This window comes from Falco punctatus, assembly GCF_963210335.1.
Source record: "Falco punctatus genome assembly, chromosome: 5".
Classification (NCBI taxonomy): Eukaryota; Metazoa; Chordata; class Aves; order Falconiformes; family Falconidae; genus Falco; species Falco punctatus.
In genome coordinates this window covers 80140768-80163816 of record NC_137584.1, presented here as the reverse complement: position 1 = coordinate 80163816, position 23049 = coordinate 80140768, and the positions used below count along the sequence as shown (strand labels likewise).

Genomic DNA, 23049 nt, shown 5'->3' with positions numbered 1-23049 from the left:
CCCTGTGACAGCATCAAAGCTTTGTGTCCCTTCCATGTGCTCCAACAGCAAACTGTCACCTGAAGTACAGGCTCGACAACTGTTGCTGGACAACAGATGGAGATGTTGACAGCAACATCCTCTGCTTCTGCAGGTGACAGAAAAAGCAATGCTTCTTGAATATCTGCAGACATCACATCCGCTGTGTATCTTTTTCTAGTGGCTACTGATCCATTCGACCTACAGAACCAAATGGGATAACTTCTACAGATATGACACCATCTTAGCAGATACCATGCCTTAGGAGGCAACTACGGGCTGAGGCTCTTTATCCTGCAGTGCTGGGACAGAAATGGAGCTTTCTCTAATCATCCCTCAATTATTTGTTTCTTATCAGAAATACGTTCAGTTCCACCATCTCTCTATCTACTGCAGCCCTACTGCACCAGATACTTTCAATCCAACATGTCTTAATCCTGGTGCACAACACCAGCTCTCTCTTCTCACACTGTTTGACTCATCCCTCAAACCCTCCTCTCTTCTGCCTTCAGTCTCCATGCAGCTTGCTAGCAGTCCCTTCCCTTTAGAAGTCTGACAGTAAGAAAAGACCTTCACAGCCTCTGGCTTATCTTTCCTTCCACCTACAAACTGCTTCTGCCTGCTCCCATCACAAAGGCAGAAGTAGGTATCAATCAAAATACCTGAATGCCTGAGCGACAAGGTATGGGTGAAGACTGTGCTGAGCTCTTCCAAATCAACAACAAGAGTGAAAACTGTTCTGGAAGGACTGTTCGCCTGCACAGAAGCAATCAGAAAAGACATCACATTTCTGAGTGGGAGATTTCACGTGTTGACAGATGAGAGGCAAGTCAATCACCCGTTGTTCAGAAACTCAAACCAAGTATGTTTGGCTACAGAGGCAGACTGCTGAAGAGAGTGCTACCAGAGGAAGGAAGGTCTCCAAGTAGATATCTATGCTACAAGCCAACAGAATTCTTTTCCTTGCTCTATGCTGGCAAATTATTCTATGGAAAATGGAAGGTTCATAATGTCTCCCTAGAAACTGAGTAAAAAACCTGAGCTCTTCAGAACAAAAGCTGCATCTTGACTGCACATTGAAGAGTGTCCTAGAAACTAAAATATTGGTGATTCTGCTCATATTCAAAGCTCAGATGGCAAACTGAAAGTGCCTGTGAATAGCACATCCCAAATACTCCACATTCATACATAATTGAAGCACCCCGGGGTGCAAATCTTAAATGAAACAGATGACATTTGGAAGGAAAAAAATAAAGTAGTAAAGGGGGAGGTAGTAATAAACAGGAGGAAGATTTTGAGAGCTACATTGTGCAAAATATCTCACAAAGGGCAGACCCTAAACAACCACAAAACAGAAACCAAGTTTTTAGATGACACAGTCATAAAAGCAAAAGAACAAAGAAAGGTACTGTCATACTTTTTGGATCCTAAATAGCTATTGAAAAAATAACTTAATTTTTCTATAGACTTCACAGTCATATACCCAAGTGTTCATCCTAGCACCACTTGCTAGATCCTGCCTCACTCTGTCTTCCCTTCTCATCCTAAACCTCATCTCTAGCTCCTGTCATTACCAATGCTGTCGAGAGATCCACCTCCAGTCTCACCCTAAACCTGCTGCAGCTTATATTCCCCCCTTCTTTAATGCCCTCTTTCCAGCCAGTTCTTAGGTCTAGCTCTTCCTCAGCAGCTGCTGGCATCACTGATGGTGCTCCTACCAAGGCCAGATCTTTTCATTTGTCTAAGCCTTTCTTCCTTCTCTTCCTAGTCCTTTAAAAGCTGCTTTCAAAATAGCACGCAAGGGACATGCAGCTTTCCCAATCTGTTCCCAACTAGCTCTTGGGGTTCTCTACAACGCTCTTTCCTTGGTCCCCCTCTCTTTTTCTTCTGCCTCCTATTCTGAGTGATTTCAATCTGCATTAACATACAGATGCAGCCAATATCTTTGTGCTAAACACTGGTAAATGCCTGTTTTGCCTGCGTATGTTCTTCAAAGTTTCTAACAAGATCTTTGTGAGACTGGCCGAAAGATGCTGGTAAAGTTGACAATGCAAGCCCATATGGCCTAAAATAAAGCTCTTTGTTTTCCTTTCCATGATATCCCTCCCCCATGTGACTTTTTTATCACTGAGTTTATAACATCTTAACTCTATGGCAGACCAACAACCTGTGGATTGCCAAATGCAGATCTCTCTCTGTAGCTTCTTCCAGGCCAGCCACAGATTCATTACCTGTAACACCTCCATGATAAAGAACTTCTTATTCTTCCAAATACCTAAGAACTTCCTGGCTCTGCTCCCAATTACTGCTATCATCCTTCTTTCCTTTGGCCTTACTTAAATGTATCTTGACAGCCAGACAGTGCTCTGCCCCAGAGATCGCTTGCCTAACCCTTTGCTTTGACCGTGTCAGCCTTCTGCCAGTTCCCTCTCCTTTGCAGCACCAAATGGAAGCAGGGCTGGAAAACGGAGACAGACCTTTGTAGTTTAGCCTTCCCTATTGAGTTCTTCCCATACTTTTTCAGTATACTGATTCCTGCCTGTGTTTGCCGTGAGAAGCCAGGTATCTAACCACTGAAGTCAAAACAAGGCCACATTTGCTTCTTTCCACGTTGCCCTTCTCCTGCCTGATTGGAAACCACTGCTAACCTCTGCAAAGCTCTTTCATTTTGCTCTTCAATACCTTTCTTAGAAAGGATACAACCCCCATAACGCAACTGCTAATCTACGCATTGGTGCTGCTGCCTCTCAATGCTGCTTCGCCAGGCTCCCTCTGTGTAACTGCGTAGTGGGATTGCATGGCAAGGTTTTGGGGGGGGGGGGGAGCGCAGTGTACAGGGGTGGCTTCTGTAAGATGTCAGAAGCTTCTCCCATGTCCAATGGAGCCAACCAGCACCAAGATGGAACCGCTGCTGGCCAAGGCCAAGCTAATCAGTGACAGTGGTAGCGCCTCTGGGATAACATATTAAGAAGTGAGGAAAAAAAGCTTCTGTGCCAGCAGAAGAGAGGAGTGAGAATATGTGACAGCAACAACTGTGTAGACACCAAGGTCAGTGGAGAAAGAGGGGCAGGAGGTGCTGGAGCAGAGATTCCCTTGCCATAGCAAAACTATAAAGCGAGGAAGAGAGGAGCCTCTGGTGCTTTTAGCCTCCTTCCCCAGGCAGCGCTGCACTGAGCGAGAACAGCTGCAGAAAGGACACCACTACACTGGTAGTTTTATCATCAAAAACTCCGAACACTGCAGACAAGAACTAAAAAATAACCTTAATTCCCACCCAAAAATAGACACTAGGACTGCATGTAAACTCTAGGAGACATCTCTGCATTAGGCCACATTTACATGTTTGCTTTCCCCATTCATCTAGAAACACGGTAAGACAGTAAACTCCATAGAAATGAATGCGGCTGGCCCATCACACATCTGCAAAACTACCTTCCCACTTAATACCAGTGAGCAAGAGGATAATTGATTTTTAATTGAGATCTGAGGTTCTCAGATGCTGACAGTACAGAACTGCATGCATTAAGAAGCCAGAGCCTGGTGGGAGCCAGAGGAAGAAAGCAGATAGGATTTTCCAGCTGCCAGTGACTGAGAAATGAAGGGGATCAGATTTCCTGGGATCCCCTCCCAGCCAAAGCCTGACCTTGAGAACCTCCTCAAAGCAGCCGCTACATCTGTGCATTCCAGATGCAACTGTTCCAGCAACTGAGAAATTATCAGGGCACTGGTTAAAGAAACCCAAGGGCTCAAACTAATCTCTAAACAGAACTTAAAACCGGCTGAAACACCAACATTTCCAAGCAGCTTTATTAAACAAATGCACAGATGGCAAACTCTCCTGCAACTCTGACCTTGAAAACAAAACTCACTCCAGGCTTATTTGCCCCTCCCTTTCCCAGTGACCAAATGCACTTATGTGGTGTGTTGTGAGATTATAAATTCTTTGGGGCACCATCTCAGTTTCCCTAAATTCTGGAAGTAAGTTCTTACTCTGCAAAATCAACAGGGTTATGAAGTGTTGCAGCTGAGTGTACTTACATTTGAAATCAAGAACGAACTACAGCATTTACTATGAAAGCATATCGTTTAAATTGTTTGGGGGGTTTTGCTGCAACTGAGAGCTCTGTCACTGATCTCTGAAGCGACTCAGACATCCCTCCCTTCACTGAGATTGTTGCTCTACGGGGAGAGAGCCATTTCTTACCCTCCCATGCAGCAGCCACCCTGATCCAGGTTGCACTCTTTGAATGCTGCTCTAGTGCAAGTCATTGATCACTCAGTGTGGGAAGCCTCAAGCTGCAGAGACACAGTCCTTTTCCTTAATCTGTTCTGACTCATCACTTCTTCAGGGTAAGCAGTGGAAGGTGGAAATTCAAAGTCAGTCCCAGCACAAGGATCTGAAGAGCTTCATAAATCCGAGCAACACATTTCACAGGGATATTAGTGAAAATGAAATGCTTTATTGCAAGAACTTTCTGCCAGTGAATAAAAGCAAGTGCAGAGCTCATATAGTTGGGGGCGGGGAGGGTGTGTGGGAAGGGAAGAGTGTCTAGAATAGCCTCAGAGAACAAATATAATCCCAAGGAATACAAAAGGATACGCACATCCATAAAAATCATCTCTTCTCCACCATGATATCACAGGGTTTTTAAGCGAATAATTAGGCTGATGAGCTAATTCCATTACCACCTATCGTAATGATTAATACTGCCTGACCGTCCCTTTGCAGGACCCTCTACCATCTACATCTACTGCCTTCCATTTTGTTGATTGATGGCTCCTTGGATCAGGGACTGTCTTTAGGGTTATGTTTGTGCCATGGGCCTGTGGTTCAGGACAAGGCACTATGGGAATAACCTCATCCTGCCTGACTCCACATGGGGTTTAGTGCACGGCATCAGCTTCCTGGGCTTCCTTCTTCTGAAAAATGACCAGAAAACCTTCTTATGGAGGAGGAGCTATGCAAGGAACATGCATCACTTAGTAACAGTTACTCATGACCACGTTCGTTCCTTATGAGCCACACAAGAAAAGAGAGAGCATGAGTGTCATACCAGGACAAAATAACCAGCCTTGATCAGATATTTGGGAACTCTCAGCAGTTTTTCATGAGCTGTACTGCCGTATCTAAAATGAAAAGAGTCATACCAATCGTATGTATGATCATCTTTTACAAGTGTTCCAGACTTTTTGAGAAAGAAAGAGAAATAAATAGACACAACTAGAGTTTTGATTTAAATGGGCTGACTTACTCAGCAAATATTCTAAGAAACACTTCTAAGCTACTGTGATTATTTTAACCACAATCAAGATATTAAAATACTGCTTTGAAAAGTGTCTAGTGAAGATGGAGTAGAGAGGACACCTGAGGACCTGCAAGCTGAGTTTGCTGTTCTCACTGAATTAGACAGAAAGAAGCAAGAAAGCCCAAGCCCTCTCCTGCAGCAGCAGCTACTGCCTCCTTGATGTCCAGCATCAAGGATGGGTGAAAAAGGCAAGAGTATCAAGGCAGTTTTGCCACCTACTTTGGCAAAAAGTCAGCTCTCCTGGAGCCCTTCTAACCCTCTGAAAGGTTCTGTTCATGATCCCAGCTGCTGTAGATGTATATTTACTTTGTTTCAATGATGCGTGCCCTTCCTGCATGTTCCCACTTGGCCAGCTGACCATGAAAAGATATTCAGCAAAGCTATTCACTGCAACAAAGTGTTTTACTTGAGAAATTCTGAGGCAGACATATGAGCTGAAATTGTGCATCCATCTTAAAACACAGACTTAACTGTCAGGGCGGAGTCAGATTATCTAAATTACAGAAGACAGGAAAGTAGTCTAATATACAGACATTGTATCAGGTACTAATAAGCCTATGTACCTTCTTACATCCACAAGCAACATTTGGGTTTTGTGCCACTTCTATTCCATGAATGGCTTATTGGGTTGGATTTTTAACCAAACTCCATTTGCTTAAAAAAGCTGACAATGAGACATCAAACAGAAGTATTTACTCACACCCAAAAAACAGGATTCAATTTTGTTTATGAGAACAAGCAGCAAGAGAAATCTGGGGAGTCAAACAGCTAAAACTCCTAACGTTAACTGCCCTGTGAGCTGCCAGCCAGGAACTGTTCACGGAGCAGTTCAGCACGTGGCTTCAAAACACTGATACCAGTTTTACATTAGGAAAACAAACCAACCAACCCTTTTTCATTGCTGAAAAAGCAGATCACTGGGAAAACTGGGATGTCCTCAAATGCATGTTTTTTAATACCAGGCTCATCATTCATTAGAGGACCTTGCTTTTGGCCAGGAGCATCACAGACCTCTTGATGTTCCTTCCACTCCTGAGAACCAGAGACACATTGCTCGCTTCCCTCTTCTGCCTGGGCTGCCTCACCTTTTTATAGACATATGTTATTCAGACTTTTGAAACTGAATTATCCTGGTTTATGGAGTGTTTATAGTCATATTTTATCCTGAATAAAGTGACCTTAAGTGTCATCATGTGGAAAGAGTGAGCGAGGGAATTCATCCAGACAGGATTACAGAATTTCTACGTATTTCTGAGTGGGTGCTGTAAGGTTTTTTGGACAGCAGACAGGTGAAAGACCAGTCAGCCCTTAACTATCAGGCAGTACGTTTTTCCTTAATGATGGCAGAGACTGAGGGGAAGGTGTGCATATGAAGGGGGAAAAGATTTTCTTCTTGTTTAGATCAATTATCTCTATATGTTAAACACAGGAAAAAAAGCCCCTCTAATATAGTATATAGTAATAACCAGACAACCACCAACTAATTGCTTTAGATGCTGCAGGATTCCTCCTAAGTGTGACACATAACTGAATGTAGCATTTCAAGCATACCACAGTTGAAGATCCCCATCATCCCCAGACTAGGTTTTTCCATTTTAGTATAAATGTTCATGTTCCTGTATATTCTTTTTCACTCTTCCCTAAGGTCCCTCTTACCCAGTCATTTTAGCATGATGATAATTACAGCCAAGTCATGGAATGAAAATAGAAGGCAGCTGGTAAGATCTGGTAAGATGATCCTGGACGTCATCTGGATGCAAGTGAAGCATGAGTATCTTCATTAAGGGAGCAGGAGGATTAGGGTGGTACTGAGCATCTATTCTGTTTAATTTGACATTCCATTAATTTACTCTCTCAATGGACAGGACAGGAGGTGCAACTAATTATAGCTCAGAATCTGAAATCTCTGGCATGTCTGAAGACATATTAGTTTGGCAGCAGTTGGCGGGGGGGGGAGCACGGCAAGAGAGATCAGCAGACTTTGTGCTCATTGTACCCATTACACTTCAGTAATAAGCTGTGTGCGGGGCTGGTGGAATTCACCTTGGAGATTAAGGACACTGCCTCTGTGTAGCAAATGACTTTCCAAAAGCCTTGAGAGCAGAAACTTCCAAGGATGCTTCACAAGGTGAATCTATTTTGTATCAGACAAAATAACTGCTTTAAAACCTGGATGGAAGATATATGATCCTAATTTTCTTCTTGGAGTGAATAGCATTGCTGAAAATGCAAACCGCTGTTTGCAGTGAAGCCTCTTTTCTTGCATAGCTACTCAAACATCTGTAGTGATTCACGGATCAAATTTTACTGTGAACAAATGTTCAACTGCAGCAGTTCCTGCCCTGTGGTTTTGACATGCATTCAGCCTGAGCAGGCAGTGTGCACGTCCTACCTGCACCTCTGAACCACTGCTCTAGAACATGCAGGACACCACATTTTCACAGAAGCTCTTGGGAAAAAGAAATGCCAGAAAATATCTGCCCCCTCACCTCTAGGTATCAAAATAAATGGCCAGATTTTTCAAGAGCTCTCAAAAGACATCAGCAATTGGGGAATCAGAGAATTTGAAAAGTCGCCCCTAATGCTTTACAGCAGTAAAAACAAACCCTTTAACACATCTCCCACTCAAGCTCAGATCTCACCTTGAAGTCACATCAGATTTTATTTCTTGGGTAGAGAAGTAGAGGTGTGAAAAGAGATGTAATAGGAAACCCCGTTGATACATTTCTCACAGAAAAATGGACATCTTGATACCGTATTGATTTAATCTACTGGACAACGCTAGCTATCACAGATGCAGTGTTATATTTAAGGGAGAGAAGCTGATTTGTTAAAAATTACAGAAGTCACAATACCTAGACATATAGATAAACTTAGCATGTACAAACAGACAGACTTTTTAACTCTGTTTCAATTTAATTAGCTTTGGGCTGGCAGCCAGATAGACAGTATCAGAGACAGACACCCTTGATCAAATCATACAGCAAACAGAGCATCAGGAACTCGTCATCACTGCCCATCAGATCTAGTATGTGGGAGTCAGAGGCCTGCTACATTCAGATTGTAGCTCCCAGCAAGGCAATGAAGAGAAGTAACTGTCACCTTTGGTCCTGCAATACGTTTAAGGGCCCACTGGAACTGAATCAAGGCATCTGAAGAAGTAAAACCCACCTGGCAGATGAAACCAGTGGATGAGCACTGCCGAACCCAGAGACTGAATTTCCTCTTTTTCCTCTTGCGCAGCTCCCTCTCTGTACATGTGGCAATGAAAACAGGATCCTCGTCAATCAGGGGCTCATGTAGTACCTGCAGTTGGCAAGAAAAGAGGGGGTGCAGGTAAGAAACAGAAGAGTATATGATCGCTGAAAAAAACGGTGCTTTAACTTCTTCCAAGGAAATACAATCCTTGCATTGTGCTTGTGTGCATCCCTTCATACAAAGGAGCAAACCCACTTTTGTTCAATGCTATCATCCAACAAAAAACGAAGCCTGGCCAAGCACATTCCATCTACATGTGGTTTGCAAATGTTGCAAGGCACGGCTTTCACTTCTCACTCTCAGCTACAGTTCAACATCCCTCCAAAATGAGGTGGGGATGGGGATTGTTAGCAGCATGCTTCTCCAAGAGTCATCAACACCTTCATTGTTTGGCAGAATGCTTTCCATGTAAACATCCCCTACGATATGCTGCAAGGTACACTCCTTGGTCACAGCAAAGGAAAACAGACAGGAAAGAGGGAGAGAAGGCAGCACAATGCTGCCACTTCAGGAGGTGGTGAGGAGACAGAAAGCATTTTTCCTGGTGGCAGCAGCTTCAGGGAAGACTCTCCTGCCTCAGGAGCTGAAAAAATTGACAAAAGGAAACAGAAAGATACATGACCAGAGGCAGGAATAGAAAAAGACAAGGCAGACTGGAGCAAGTAATGAAAATCTGTGCAAGTGAAGAAATTTCTGCATTCCTCATCCAGGTGATGTAAGTGTTTTCCTGTTCCTTACAGCTGTTTTGTCACACGTGTCTCCACTGATTCTGCAGTGAAGTTGTTAGGTTTTATACTACAGAACCCACCTATAGAAAAGCACTACTACCACCTTGCAGCTCTGTTCTGGTGTCAGCTGGGATGGAGTTAATTATCTTCTTAGGAGCGAGTACAGTGCTGTGTTTTGGCTATGTGAGACTTTTCAGTTCCTCAGGCCTTGCTAGCAAAAAGGCTGGAGGGGCACAAGCCAGGACACATCCAGGGCAGCTGACCCAAACTAGCCAAAGTGGTATTCCATACCATGGGATTTCATGCCTGGTATATACACCTGGGGGGTTGGCTGGGTGGGCAGGTTGTTGCTCAGGGACTAGCTGGGCATCAGTCAGTGGGTGGTGAGCAGTTGCCCTGTGCACCTCGTCTTCCTTCCTTCCTTTTCCTCTGGATGTTATTCTTTCCCTTCCCCCTTTTCATTATGGTCATCATTGTTACTATTGTTCTTTCATTTTTATTCTATTTCAACTAATAAATTGTTCTTATCTCAACTTCTGAGTTTTACATTCCTTTTTAACTCTCCTCCCCAGCTTCTGGGTGAGGGAGGAGTGAGGGAGCGGTTGTGTGGTGCTTAATTACCAGCCAGGGTCAAACCATGACAAGCTCATAGGTAGCTGCACCCAATATACACATCCCTGATCGCATGGGGGTGTGAGTTGGCTAGCAAGTCACTTGTGAGAGCACAAATACTTGGAAACTGCTGAAAGGTCTCAGCTGATGAATGCTGACCAAATTCTGACATCTGCATCTAAATCAGAGCAAGTCACTGCAGGCTCCCCTCCTAAGTACACAAGGGGAAAACAGTCCCAGCAGCATACAAAACCTTTTGAAGATGTGTAAAATATGTCAGATGGGTTATGACCTAAAGCAGGCTGTTATTTTCAAATGACTGTCACCCCAGGAGACAGACTTAGAAACAGGTATCCACAATGCAGAGGCTCTCACCCTCAGACCAGCCTTTCCACATCTGCATGCATGCTACTTTTGTGCACATCTGCATACAGCCAGTGGTGGAAATGAGAACGAAACTGCATTAAACCTGGGAGCGATGCTCATAGGAGACATGTGGTGGGTAAGCAGTTAAGCGCCAGTGATGAGCAGCTGCTGGCCTCCTGAATACAAGATGTTTGTTGAACATCACTCTGTCAGCCCAAAATAGGCACCCATGCCCTCCCCACATAGCGGCGGCTGCACACTTTCATTTATAGGCACTCCACTTCTTAACGGCTCATAAAACATTCACAGGACCATCTGAAAGCACTCTTGTGAAATGTTCAAATTATACACCAAAATGCAGATGCGAGCAAGGAGAGCTGTACACAAAGCTATTTGTTCTTAAAGCTGCAGCTGTCCCATTTCCCTGCTGGAGCCAAATCCTCCTCTTCTCTCAAGATCTACATGAAACAGCACTCTTCCTTTCCTAAGGCCACCTGGGGCATTTCACACTTCCATCTCGGGGAATTCTGACAGCTTTTTGCAAACATTAAATGTGCCCTCATTTGCTTTTGCCTTTCTGCCTCCTCCATGCAGAGGGGAGCACCACATCCCTTGGGATGGGGTTGGATACACCATTAAGAATTCCTCAGCTTCTGGAAAGGCCTTTACCTGCCAGATCCCACTGAGTGGTGTGGTTCAACTGCCGCACTGTAGGATGGAGAGCAGCAGAAAGAAAAGGTTGTACTAAGCATCACTTCAGGACACTTTTTTACCCTTGGATATTAGCTTAGATCCCTCTTCTGCAGCACAGCATCAGCTCTCCTACGTCCTGCTTATCCTTTGTGCTCTTTCTGCCTTCTAAGACACAGCAAGGCCTGTCAGCCTTAAATTTAGAAAGCAAATCTGAATTTTGAAAACCTCTCATCATCTTCCTCTTCTCCTGGTGCGTGCTCAGCCCTGCCTTCCCCTAGGACCCAGAGCTTCCCCTCTCCCTGATCCAGAATGTTTAAATCATTCCCTATTCTCCATAAGACGACTATGGCTCCACTGTAGTCCCTGGTGCACTGCTGGGAAGTGGGAACAAAAGTGGAAACGAGTAGGGCAAGATCTGCTGTTGTTGCAAAGAGGGAATGTGGACAGGCAGGGAGGCTGAAATTAAAACCCTGGAGCTTGCTCTTCTTGCTTCCTTCAGAGAGGGTGGGGAGACAAGTGTTGTCACCTCTCCATATGCAACCACTGCTTCAACAACTGTAAAGGACTTTGTAAGCAAGGCACTGTACGGGCTCTGCCTGCTGCTAGAACAGCTGATCCCCATCCAATTTTCAAAGTGGGCAATCTGTTGCTTCTGGCACTGGCATGGCTTTCTTACGACAAAAGTTAGCCCCATTGTCACTGGCCAGTCCTATTAGTTTGTTCACCCTCCTCCATTCTCAGTCCCTTTGCTCCTCCTGTAATCCATCTCTTTGCCAAATCCCCATGCAAAGTGGTATTCGCTCCTTCCCCATTCCCCATTCTTGCTGTCGCTGCAATACCCGCTTTTCCAGGAGTGAGCTTCCTGCCCCCATGGAATATTCTTTCCTGCTTCTCATCTTCCTAGAGAAAACTCTACTTTCAGGCTTAATTGACTCCTACACATATTCTTGGCCGCCTCTTCACCATCTTTGACTCACTCCCCAAGTCCTCCCTTCTTCCTATTCTGACTTCCTTTGATGCAAGGCATCTTGGATTTCTTCATAGAAATTGTCCCTATTTTCTTCTCTCAAATCCTCAGGTTTTTTTCAGGTCTAAGCAGCGTCTTATCTAGTTGCTTCACTCACAGCTATTCCATTAGTTGGTGGGGGTTCCCCCCTCCCTTCTTTATAGCCATCCTCATCCCTGCTAGATCTTCTTGCCAAGCTTTCACTTTGTTTCCCCCTCAATATGTACCTGTTCTCCAAGTGTTGCAGAGGCAAGACTGCAAAACGGGACTCCAGCAATTGCTCCACCTCACAACATCTTTCATTCACTGAACAAAACAGCTAGCTACTCTCAGGAGTGCCCTTCTTTCTTCTCCATTTTAGCTTCTTTCCAAAGCTCTTTCCATTCCACAGTTCCACCCATACTGCTTTCACCACAGCCCAAACAGGCTTGTAGGAAAAGCCCAGAGCCACTAATGTTTTTGTACTTGGGACTTCCTGGACTCTGTTGACTTAAGACAGTGAACTAACATGTCCTTGAGACAGCTCATTTTCTCTTAGCTCTATAGTCATTCCCAACACAGGCTGTCTCCTGCAGAAACTGCCTCATCTCACCTTGTCTCTGGCTTTTGCTGGGTACCATCCAGTTGCAGAGTTGCTTGGTTAACTTCAGCTGTATGGACAGATTCAGCCATAGCTTCTGCAACAGTAGCTTGTGCTTCTGCTTCTTTGCTCCAGAACTCCTCCTGTCTAAATTAAATTCTCTGCTAGTGTCTGACATCTCTGCTTGAATATCTAGTTGTCGGCTCCAATTTTATTACGCTGCATCTGAGAGCATCTCCCTTCCCTTAAGATAACATCTTACTCTCTCCCTTTTTGGTAACTGCAGACATCAGTCTCCTCCTGCTGCTCCTCCTCACTGGCCAGTAAATCTGAACATCAGTCTTCACCAACTCTTTGCAAGGACTTCTGAGCCAGGCACTGCCTGCATTTTCCATGCTTTCTGAGTAAACAGCTCTAAAATGTTACTCATTTTAGAGTAACAACCCACCCAGTCAAGTTTTCATGCAAGCCCACAGTCATACTGCAACAGTTTTCTTTTTGGCCTCACCATAAGGCAATCATGCAATTGCTGCTGGAAAACTCTTAGTCCATCACACTGGCCACATCATTTCTCTCTGATAGCTGCTCTTCTCCAATATATCAGACAGATTCCTTCACTTTCAAAGTCCTATTTGGCCTAACCACGTTTTACTGATCCTCTTTGCCATCATTCAAAGGTCATCTCCCACCTCCGATGGAACCATGATTTCATGCTCCTCTGCCCATTTGTTCAGTCTTCAATTGACTCGTTAAAGAATAAATCCTGTCAGCTCTTACAGCGCTGCATTACCATGAGGTTAACTTAAAAGTAGCCATAAAGGTTCATCATTTTTCGCCGTCAAACTCTCCCTAAAATCTGGCTTCACCAGAGGATCAACTGGCCAAGAGCTACAGGACATCAGAAATTTACCTTGCTATTCAACATTCTTACCGCTCCTCTTGTCTTTCTCTTGCTCTGTGTCTTATAGTTGGCCAACATCCTCTGAATACTTATGTCTTTGCATTACACTCATAGAAGCCCTAAGACAGAACAGTCCTGGTTAGGATCAGCACCCTTACTCACACAGAATCACTCTGAAAACAGGAAAACTGAGATATAGAGGTGTGACTTGAGCAACATCTTATAATTTGGAAATGCCCAATATCAAATCAACATTTAATTATGAGGACTCAAAAGAGCTATGGGTTGATCAGCCTGGTTTTGCCCCTCTGTACTGTCAGAGAAGCTGTTGTCTAATGCTGTGAGTTGGTTTGGAAGAACTATTCTGAAACCACTTAGCTGCACCCTGTGATACCACCAAGATCAAAACACAAACAAACCTCCTATTAACTGGCCAAACTTTAGCACCCTGCCCTTGGAGCAAGAGGTTGGAGTTAGGTCTCTCTTTTTTGACAGGGAGTTCACTCCTGCCTGAGCTATGGACTTAATCTGACTGTTCCCAGCTGACATTTCACTGGGCAGACACAGAACTGTTTGGTTCCAAGATGCCAAAGAGAAGGTACTTTGGAGGGAAATGGAAGAGGAGAGTGCCTGGAGTTGTGCTCCTGACCTCTGCCACGCTAGTCAGGGGCAGCCAAAGACAGCCATCCTGTCTAGCCGCATCCTGCTGATAAGCATATAAATACACAGCAGGCACAGAAGGATATTTGAGCAGTGATGTTATTTTCCTGAGCTCCTCTGGCTTCTGGAATTCAGCGTTATATCCTTGGCAGGTAAGTACCCTTGAATTTGTTGCAGTGTACCTTCTGAGCTCAGGCAGGGCATCCCCCCTGTCTTCAGGCTTCCACTTGTAGACAGTAGCACAGCTACAAAGCTAAGTAGCAAACAGAAAACACTGAGTCCAGGAACAGACCCAAAACTCCACCTCTTGTTGCTCAGGCAGAGGCAGCAGTTATTTATGCAGAAGATCTTTGGGAGGGATAGAACACAGAGAATATTCCTGTCATTCCTATCCAATCAAGGTCAGAACACCATTTTATTTTTACTTCGGAAATGGAAGCTAGCAATGCTGATCACAATTATAATGTTCTGGGCTTTCAATACCTTCATAAGCTGGAGAGTAATTATTTCCTTTTGTTTGCTCAGTATATTTAGCAAAATAATTATAATTCACCAGATTGTTTTCTTTGTTTCGGTATATTGGCATAGTTCTCTCTCTCTCTCCCTCTGTTGCCTTTCATAGAAACTGTGGTGTTGCGTGTTGTCATGTGTTGCATGCACATTTTTGGGGGGAGTTACGCATGAGAAAAAAACCCTCTAAATATCTTCTGTCAGAAATTCCATTTGAAGAATATTCTCTAGCTCTCCAAAAAGAAAAGATCAAGTCTATAGAAGAAGTAACAGTGAAAGCAGATGTTGCACTGCCTGCTGGATGCAGACTGCCTGCTCTGTCCATAGGGTTGAGTTAAATATGTCATCTTTCTAACCCATGTTCTGTAAGTCCACCTGCCAGAGGAAGAAAGTCAGTCAGAAGTCTACCTACAAGCCCCAGCGGCGTTGCTGCATTCAACAGCAAGGAGCCCAAGTCATTCCTCTGCTTGATGCCACTTACAAAATGTTAGCCTAAAGCTTGAGCATAGATTGCTGCTCAGGCACAAGCCACCCCAATACCACAAATCTCACGTTTAAGATGCACCTTGAGGCGTACCTTAAGCAAAAAAATCCATTTTGAACCTATCACTGATCACAGAAATAGCACCAGATATCACTGATAGCAGAAACTTGGGCCTTTCTTCCCAAAACATTTTCATGAGGCAGCACGTCCCCAAACCCATCTGAATGGATCTTCCCCCTTGATTTTTCCCTTGTTTCTGTGCAACTGGGTCGTTATTTTTAATTATTCCTATTATTTCTCACTGGGCCTGACATTCTGCATTTGATGATTATTGCAGTCTGCTAATCTGCACTCAAGGCAATTTCCATGGAGAGGTCTTTCCTGCTGTTTTGAGCAGATGGGGTTCACGTCTCTTGAGACACATAGTGTGCAGCCCTGCCTGATGGCACCCAGGAGGACATTAGGCAGAAGGCTCCTTTCAGGAGGAGGCCTGGAACATCCCCCAGTAGGCTACCGGCACTACACTAGCATATTTTAAACAACAGATTCAAAACCTTTTTCTTTCTCACGGAGTTATTTCTGAAGCTGTATTTAATGGTTTTTGTTCCACTCAATACCACTGAAACATGCTGTATAGAAATCACTGACAAACACAGACAAGGAAGCAGAGAAGAGGAGGGAGAAGGAATGGAACTGGGCTTTCACTGCTTCTTCCCCTCTTTATTTTTTTTCCAAGTAGCATGTCCTTTACCAAGCTCAGCACAAGCCTACACTTTGCTTGTGGAGTTTAAATGTTTTGCCACTGCAAACAGGATGCTGTGATTTTGCCAGTTCAGTTCTCAAACCTTGCTCGGGAGGGGGGCAGGGAGAAGGGATATACATGCAAATCAAATTTTATCCTTTAATGCATTTGCACTCACAGCATGTCCCACAGCACACCATTATAAGCATTTTACATTAGACACAGTGATCACATTTCTGAAGCCTTTATCTTCTGCCCATTTAAGTCAGTGGTCATAAGGATTAGATTTCATATCTTAATGAGAGCTCGGTCCCAACAATACCATGTCTCTCACTGCCTCTTTTATCCTGATGGAAATGCACCTTGCTGGCATGGCTTAGAGAGAACACTCCTCCCTCTTCTACCACAACAGCTTGTTAGACAGCAGTGTTGTCCTGAATTATACAGGTATGATTTTTGTTGTCTATAAAATAGAAAAACCCTGTAATCACTCCCAATGTATTGTAGGCACACTTCAATGGATGTGATGCATCTATGACTTCCACTAATTTTGTGCAGTGGGCAAAAATGTGATACTTCAGAGGGGAAACAGGAAGAAAAAGAGGACGATGGACACAACACCCTTTCCAAATGTATAGGTGAAATCTTCATACTCTGAAAACACAGAGTTGATTGAAAAGTCATTTCAAGCAGTAACATATTTCATGCTTTTTTTTTTTCTTTCCCGATTTCTGATAGAAACAGGTCCAAAAGGAGATCACTTACACTGGAACGAAGTTTAAACAGTGCATGATGAATATTAAGAAAAGATTTCTTTGCACTTTAAAAAAAAGTTCACATGTACAGCTGTATTCAGACAACCATCAGCTACATAAGTTTCTATATTTAGTTGCTTCCAGTGTCTGTCCCAGTCTACAGAGCAGTTTCCCTACAGAATGGCATTCTGCTCTACCCGTAATTGTATCTGGAAATGAAAATTCATTGGATCCTGTTTACTTTTATTCCTGGTAGTCTAGAACTATTTCAAGTTCACTTCGGTTGCAAATCCACACATCAATATATTTTTCCATAGGCGCATCACCCATCATTAAAAACCAGGACTGGCACAAGGCACAGGCGGTGCTGTTGAGGGCAGCTGACAACCGCACAGCAAGCAAAGGCACCTGCCCCCCTGCCTATTTTCCCTTTGCTCAGTCATGAGGAGGCAGCTGTGCTGCTGGACCATACAGCAAGCTCCTACTGCTGTAGCAGAGGCAGCTAAAGGTTTTCCCTCCAGCCCAGCTGTACCAGATCTGCTCTCTCCACTCCCCCTCACAGGAGCAGCCTGCAACCTCTCATCATCAGGATAGCAAAACCTACCGGTGCCAACCTCACTGAGAAGTCTCCTGGCTTGTTTCAACCACAAAAGCAGACAGCCCCAGCTCAGAGAGCATCATTCCTATTGAAACATGCCAGATACCTGCACTGCAGAGCTCCAAGTCAGACATTGCTGAGAAGTTGTACAGGACAGTGCTGCTTTCTCTCATGTTTCATGGAGGCATCGCAGCGTGGCTTCACACTGTGAAGCCCCAGCTCTTTCTTCAGGTAGCTGTGCTCTGCACTTTCCGTCACAGTGGGACAACCTGGAGCACATAGGTTAGATGTTCCCTGCCAACAGGTTAACTCTTACCTGGGCTTGTGAAGGTTTAAAAGCAGAGTCAAAGCCATTCTGCAGAGAGTCCAGAAAAGGTTGGATTTTGTAGAGGCCATGCGTTGTCTGGCTCGAGCGGAAGGCCACAATGTGGAAGTACTTCAGGATCTTCTCAAACCGTGATTGTGTCATGATAAGTGCAATGCTCTTGTTGCTGTAGAAGCCGCTGCTCCAGATGCTGAGAACGGACTCACAGTGGTGGATGCTGGTTGATATCATGTAGCCTAAGAAGGCCTTCATTTCCGTCAGGGTGACGTCAATCCAGGCATCATCACTACCGAACCTCTCCTGGTACTTCTTGGCATACATGTTGGTTTGGACCACCATATTCTTTAGTACATTGTCAGGGACAAAGAGCTGAAAAAAGTCCATGGCACTGGCAGTCAGGGGCATTTTTCGTGTTGGACCTAGGGCAAAAGCAAGAGGGAAGATAAGCTCATCCCTGATCATCACAAGGTATGTCCAACGCCAGCAATCTAAAGCAAGGTTAACTTTCCTATAGCAGGAAAACAGGGCCAAAGTGATGGCACGTCAGTTAATTCCTTTGAAAACATACCTGCTGTCTGACAGATCTCATCAGGAAACTTCCCCCCTATATTCTCTGTCTTCCTCCTATATGATATGAATACAACACACTCTGAACAGTCTCTTCCTCTGGTCTGCACAGTCATTAGGTTGTAGCATGCAGGTCTGTGAAGCAGCATGCATCTATTTTTTCCATCTACAGACTATCTGTAACTTTTACCCTCAGCAGCTGTTTTGGCCTTTTTCTGGATAATCTTTGATTTGTCCATATGCGTGTCAAAGCAGTGCCTTCCTCAGAACAGCCCAGCAGGAAGGTGTCCAAGCCCTCCAGAGACTGCACACTGTCCCCATCCCAGATGACATGACTCCTGGGCACTAGAACCTGATCCTACCTTTCCTTTTGCACCTCAAATTCCTGCCCAGTTCATTGTTATTAATCCTGTGACTTTCAAATCTGCCTCTGCTCCACACACAGAGCCATGTAGATCATGTCCACACACTACCGAGCTATGTGCCTCTGCCACCACATTGGAGCCTTATCCTGCACTGTGACATCCCCAAGAGAGCAGGTTACCAGAACAAGTCAAAGACACCACGTAGCTAGTGTTGCAGTCCTATGTCACAGCAAATATTTTTAGCATTACAAGGCATACGTTGGTGGTCTTCCTCCCAAAATGTAATAAGCCTTACAGTCCCATGCTGTCATTACTCCAGCTTTTCACTGATCCTGCACCTTCTCTGCCCATTTCAACTATTCCATAAGAAGCAGAGGGGAAGGAGGGGGGGGGGGGGGGGAAAAGGAAGCTCTAAGGGTTGGCAGCACTGTATCAGTATAACAAGGTTACCCAGTCAGACACCAGATTACATTAAGCCGAATTAGGAACATCAAGCCTGCAATACCAGGGATGCATACAGCCCTTTCTCCTCTAATCCCTTCCATAAGCTGATTAAGATCCATTTTAAAAGTAGTGCTTTTCATGCTCCCACCCCATGGCAGTGCTTTAGCCACCAGGTAAAGGCTATGGACGCAGGGATATTCTCTATTCTCCTACAGAAGCGGTGAAAATCAATACACCTGAGAGGAGCAGCATGGACAAAGCCAGTGGACAGGGCAGTGCTTAAGAGTAGTTCTACAACCCTGGGCAAAAATAGTGTCATGCTTATAACCCCAAACTCAGAGTTGGATCCAATAAATACTGCACCTTAGTTTAACAGCCTTCAGCCCTGGGACTGTTGGAAACTTCCTGAACAAAAGCAGGCAGCACACAGCTGCTCATTTGAAGTTCTGCCTAACAAGAATGAGTCTCCCTTGCACTACGTGGCTGCTGGGGTCTCAGCATCGGCTCTCACAGCTGAATCAGAGCACGAGATCTGCCCTTCTACAATCTGGCTCTGCAAAGATCCACTACCATGTTGGTCAGGTGACGTTCTCCAGTACCCCTGTATCTCAGCTCACATCCTTACTTACAGCAACAACTATAGCTTGCAGAAATTTTGCATGAAACAGTGCTATGAGGAACTACACAAATACTGTGACTGGACTTCAGCCTTAACGTTTGGGTGCACTCGGGCAATTAGAAGGACAGTAAAAACAGCACCAAGACACTGAACCAGTGAACCTTCAGACTGCAAAGAATGCCAAAAAAGCAAGCAAAAGCGAGTATTTCTTTTCCCAAGTGTAGTGGGGAAATAAACATATATTTGAAGATTACTTTCTAATTTTAATTTGTGAGACTGAGAAACTGGAAGTGAAACAGTTCAGTTGAAAGCACATTCCTCTATATAGCAAGACCAGAGCAAAGAGCTCCACACAGACCATGTTCTGGTAAGAACAGAGCAGAACATTGCAGCTTAAACGATAAAAGATTTTCATTATCAAGTGAAAACTATGGGGCTAGAAGAGATATACTTACTTAACCTTAGCTGCTATTGCAATAATAAAGCCTCTTAACAAAGAAGTCTCTTCTTTTGATCAGGAGATTTATATTCTAGTAGCACCCGCTAGACTGTTATAGCTGACATAAAACGCTCTACAAATGATTCTGCACGAATGACTTACAGTACATCACTTTCTTCTTCCCTACAACTTAATCTTAAGTTTTTACATTCTACAGTAGATATGGCTTCATTATAAAAACACAGAGTGTATTCCTAGTTATACACGAAGTCTTAAGTAGCTATTGAACTCCAGTGCCCAGGCAACCTCCCAGGTACAGCATAGAGATATTTTTTAAACTCTTGCCTTTAGAAGCAGATGCTGGGAGTGGGGGTAATTTTTTAAATCTTGCCTACAGCAAACAAGATGCATTCATAATGCATTAAGTCTTATGAAGTGAAAAATATTCGTCTTGAGACAGGTGGGTATGGACAATAGGTATGTGCTGGACTCCATCTTTAGGAAGTCAAGAGCAGTAAGAAGCACAAAAAGGTACCTTTGATGTATAATTAAGTTTCCAGTAGCTGCACAAGTTTAACTTGAAAAGTGAATATGGAAGACTGCCAGGTATACTGGATAAGACAATTCCTTCTTACCCAGCAGTCCTGCACCAGCTGCACAGAATCTCCTATTTGCTCTCCTTCCTGAAATAAATATTCCAAGATTTGTATCCCATTGGCTATGCAGAACCCACACAGCTCTAAAAAAAGTGAACTGAATCACTTTCTGACTCAAACATCAACCTAATTGTTGACTAAATATAATTCTGAAAAGCCCTGTATAATCTCATTTTCTTAAAAAACAGCCTTTATTGGCAGTGAGTACAACTGATTCATAATTCACCGATATGCAATAAAACAAGAATGATATTGAATTTCTGTAGGTAGAAAACTGAATTTTTAACATGAATTGGGTTTTGCATAGTTAATTACTGGTCTAAAATACATTATTTAAATATGACTTTCCAAGTACACAAATATATCCCATATATAAAGCCAACTGCATAAGAAACTTAAATAGTGAATTTGTACTCTTTAAAGATTTTTACATTGACTTAAATAGCACTTACCCAGAAAATACTGATATGAAAAGAGTTCAGTGTTCCATACACGCACCATTTACCTTTCAAAGCTTTACTCAGTCAAATAAAATACTGGATTTGCCTAGTCTTCCGTTCTCAAAATGAATACACAATTATCTCTCTCCTCTGCGCTGAAGCATGTGCATGGAGAATGTATTTATTTACATAGGGTTTTTTTGCTTTAAGAACCAATCAGGATTTCCAATATAAGTTAGAGTCAGAGAACAAAAGCACTCTAGGAGTTCCCAAACATGCAGCTAGACCCAGTGTTCTCTGCACACCCGTGGCAGGGACAGGGCTCTACTGAGTAACCTCTGGCTGGGCAGCACATGCACCAGCACAAGCATTTGGGGCTTGCTTTAAGTGACTTTGCAGAACATGGAAATGAACATAAACTTTCTCTGTTATCACACAACATGCACACGCAAACTCTTCTTCCTTCTCGCCTTGTCTACCAGCAAAAATTTGCATGTGCAATTAGCAGCAATCACCTTGCAAGTCATTACTGCGACTAGATCCTATTTTGACCAGGTTGGTTCTATTTTCTGTTTTGCACTCAGAAGGAATATCTCCCCCAGAGCTATAGGTATAGATTCTATAAGAATAGATTCAAAATAAATGAAGAAGATAAGCAGGGAAAGCCATTTGTGTTTCCATACTGGATATATGACTGTGCAGAGGAGGCTGGCACCTCGCCCTCAGACTGCGCACATTGCAGAGCCTGTTTTGGCTCAACTCTGCTCAGAGCAAACTGCAGCAGCCTCACTAGGTCCAACGCCTAGCTAGAGAGGCTGCACGCTCAACTTCTCAGCAAATACAAACATTGCAGAAAAACCAGAAAGATTTAAGAAAAAGGTCACGTGAAACTTCTATGTCACCATCCCTCTGGCAGCCCCTGTGCATCCTCCTGCAATCTCTGGTCTTCTCTGTCGCTGGGTCCCAACCAGTCATTCTTCCCCCTGCTTTGATCCCACCAGTGTTTCTAGTCTTCCTTACTGAGCAGCGCATTCAGAAAAAAGTAAGAACTCCAAGTGAATTAACTGCTTTTTCCTTACTTCACTGGTTTGCAGAACTAAGTAATCTGAGCACATTTTTATAAGTTAATTTACCCTTTTCCATTTTTCCAGTTCCAATTACCAACCTTCACAGACTCAGACTAAAAGATGGAAAGTTTCAAAGCCTACTGTAATCTATCAGTGCTCGCACATAACATACAAATCTTAATGAGGTCAAAAGCATTGTCATTATGGGCAGGAAAAATCAGATGTGTAAGAAGAAAATGCAAGATGTAAGAAGAAGAAAATTCTCCTTTTGCTCTGCTGTGCAAAAGACCTAGTGCTCTCATTCAAAGTGTAACTGAGGTTCATGATAAAACATGTCATTACATTAATAGGCCCAGGTATTACCATATGTATGCCAATCCAAATTGCACGGGCTGGAACCAAACCTTGTACAGAGCTAAGCCAGGGTTGACTTTGAAATTAATTTAACTTTACTGGCAACTGGGCAGACCCAAATACTCCTGAATCAGATACAGGAGTGATAAAAGCATCCGTTTAAGAATTTAGAGGCCATTTCATTGTCCTCTTTGAGAAAAAATCTAACAATTTATAGTCATGCATGAGGATAGCACATTTACGTGTATTATACACAGATACATATCTAAGAAAAATCTATGCAGAACCTGTTATTTTTGGTCAATTTGCAAGCATTTTCTCCTCTGACATAAGGCACAGCTTTCAAAGACTAGGGTTTGAAAAGACAATTAATTCCTTCTTCTTAAGTGTAAGCAATTATACACTTTCCAAAAGTACACAACATGATTTTGGGGTCTTATTTAGAGAAGATAAAAAAAATGCTGACAGAAGATTTCTGTCAGAAAACATAGATTCATCAAAAAAATCATGATGTTTTCGTGGAAAAGTGTCAACTGATAAAATATGACAGACAGTT

At 43.6% G+C, this 23049-nt stretch overlaps 1 protein-coding gene across 2 annotated transcripts in view; it reads right to left on the bottom strand.

Annotated features, from left to right (window-relative positions):
• The window catches only part of PGBD5 (piggyBac transposable element derived 5), a 78236-nt gene that overhangs the window by 25723 nt on the left and 29464 nt on the right, over positions 1–23049 (bottom strand). For both annotated transcript variants that reach the window (XR_013928361.1, XM_080388880.1), the window contains exons 2-3: positions 17534–17961; positions 8496–8630 (exon numbers count right to left, since the gene is read on the bottom strand). Coding sequence is in view for 1 of the 2 variants with exons in the window: in XM_080388880.1 (XP_080245006.1) it covers positions 8496–8630; positions 17534–17961 (563 nt within the window). In the remaining variant the exon portion in view is untranslated. The remainder of the gene's footprint in view (positions 1–8495; positions 8631–17533; positions 17962–23049) is intronic.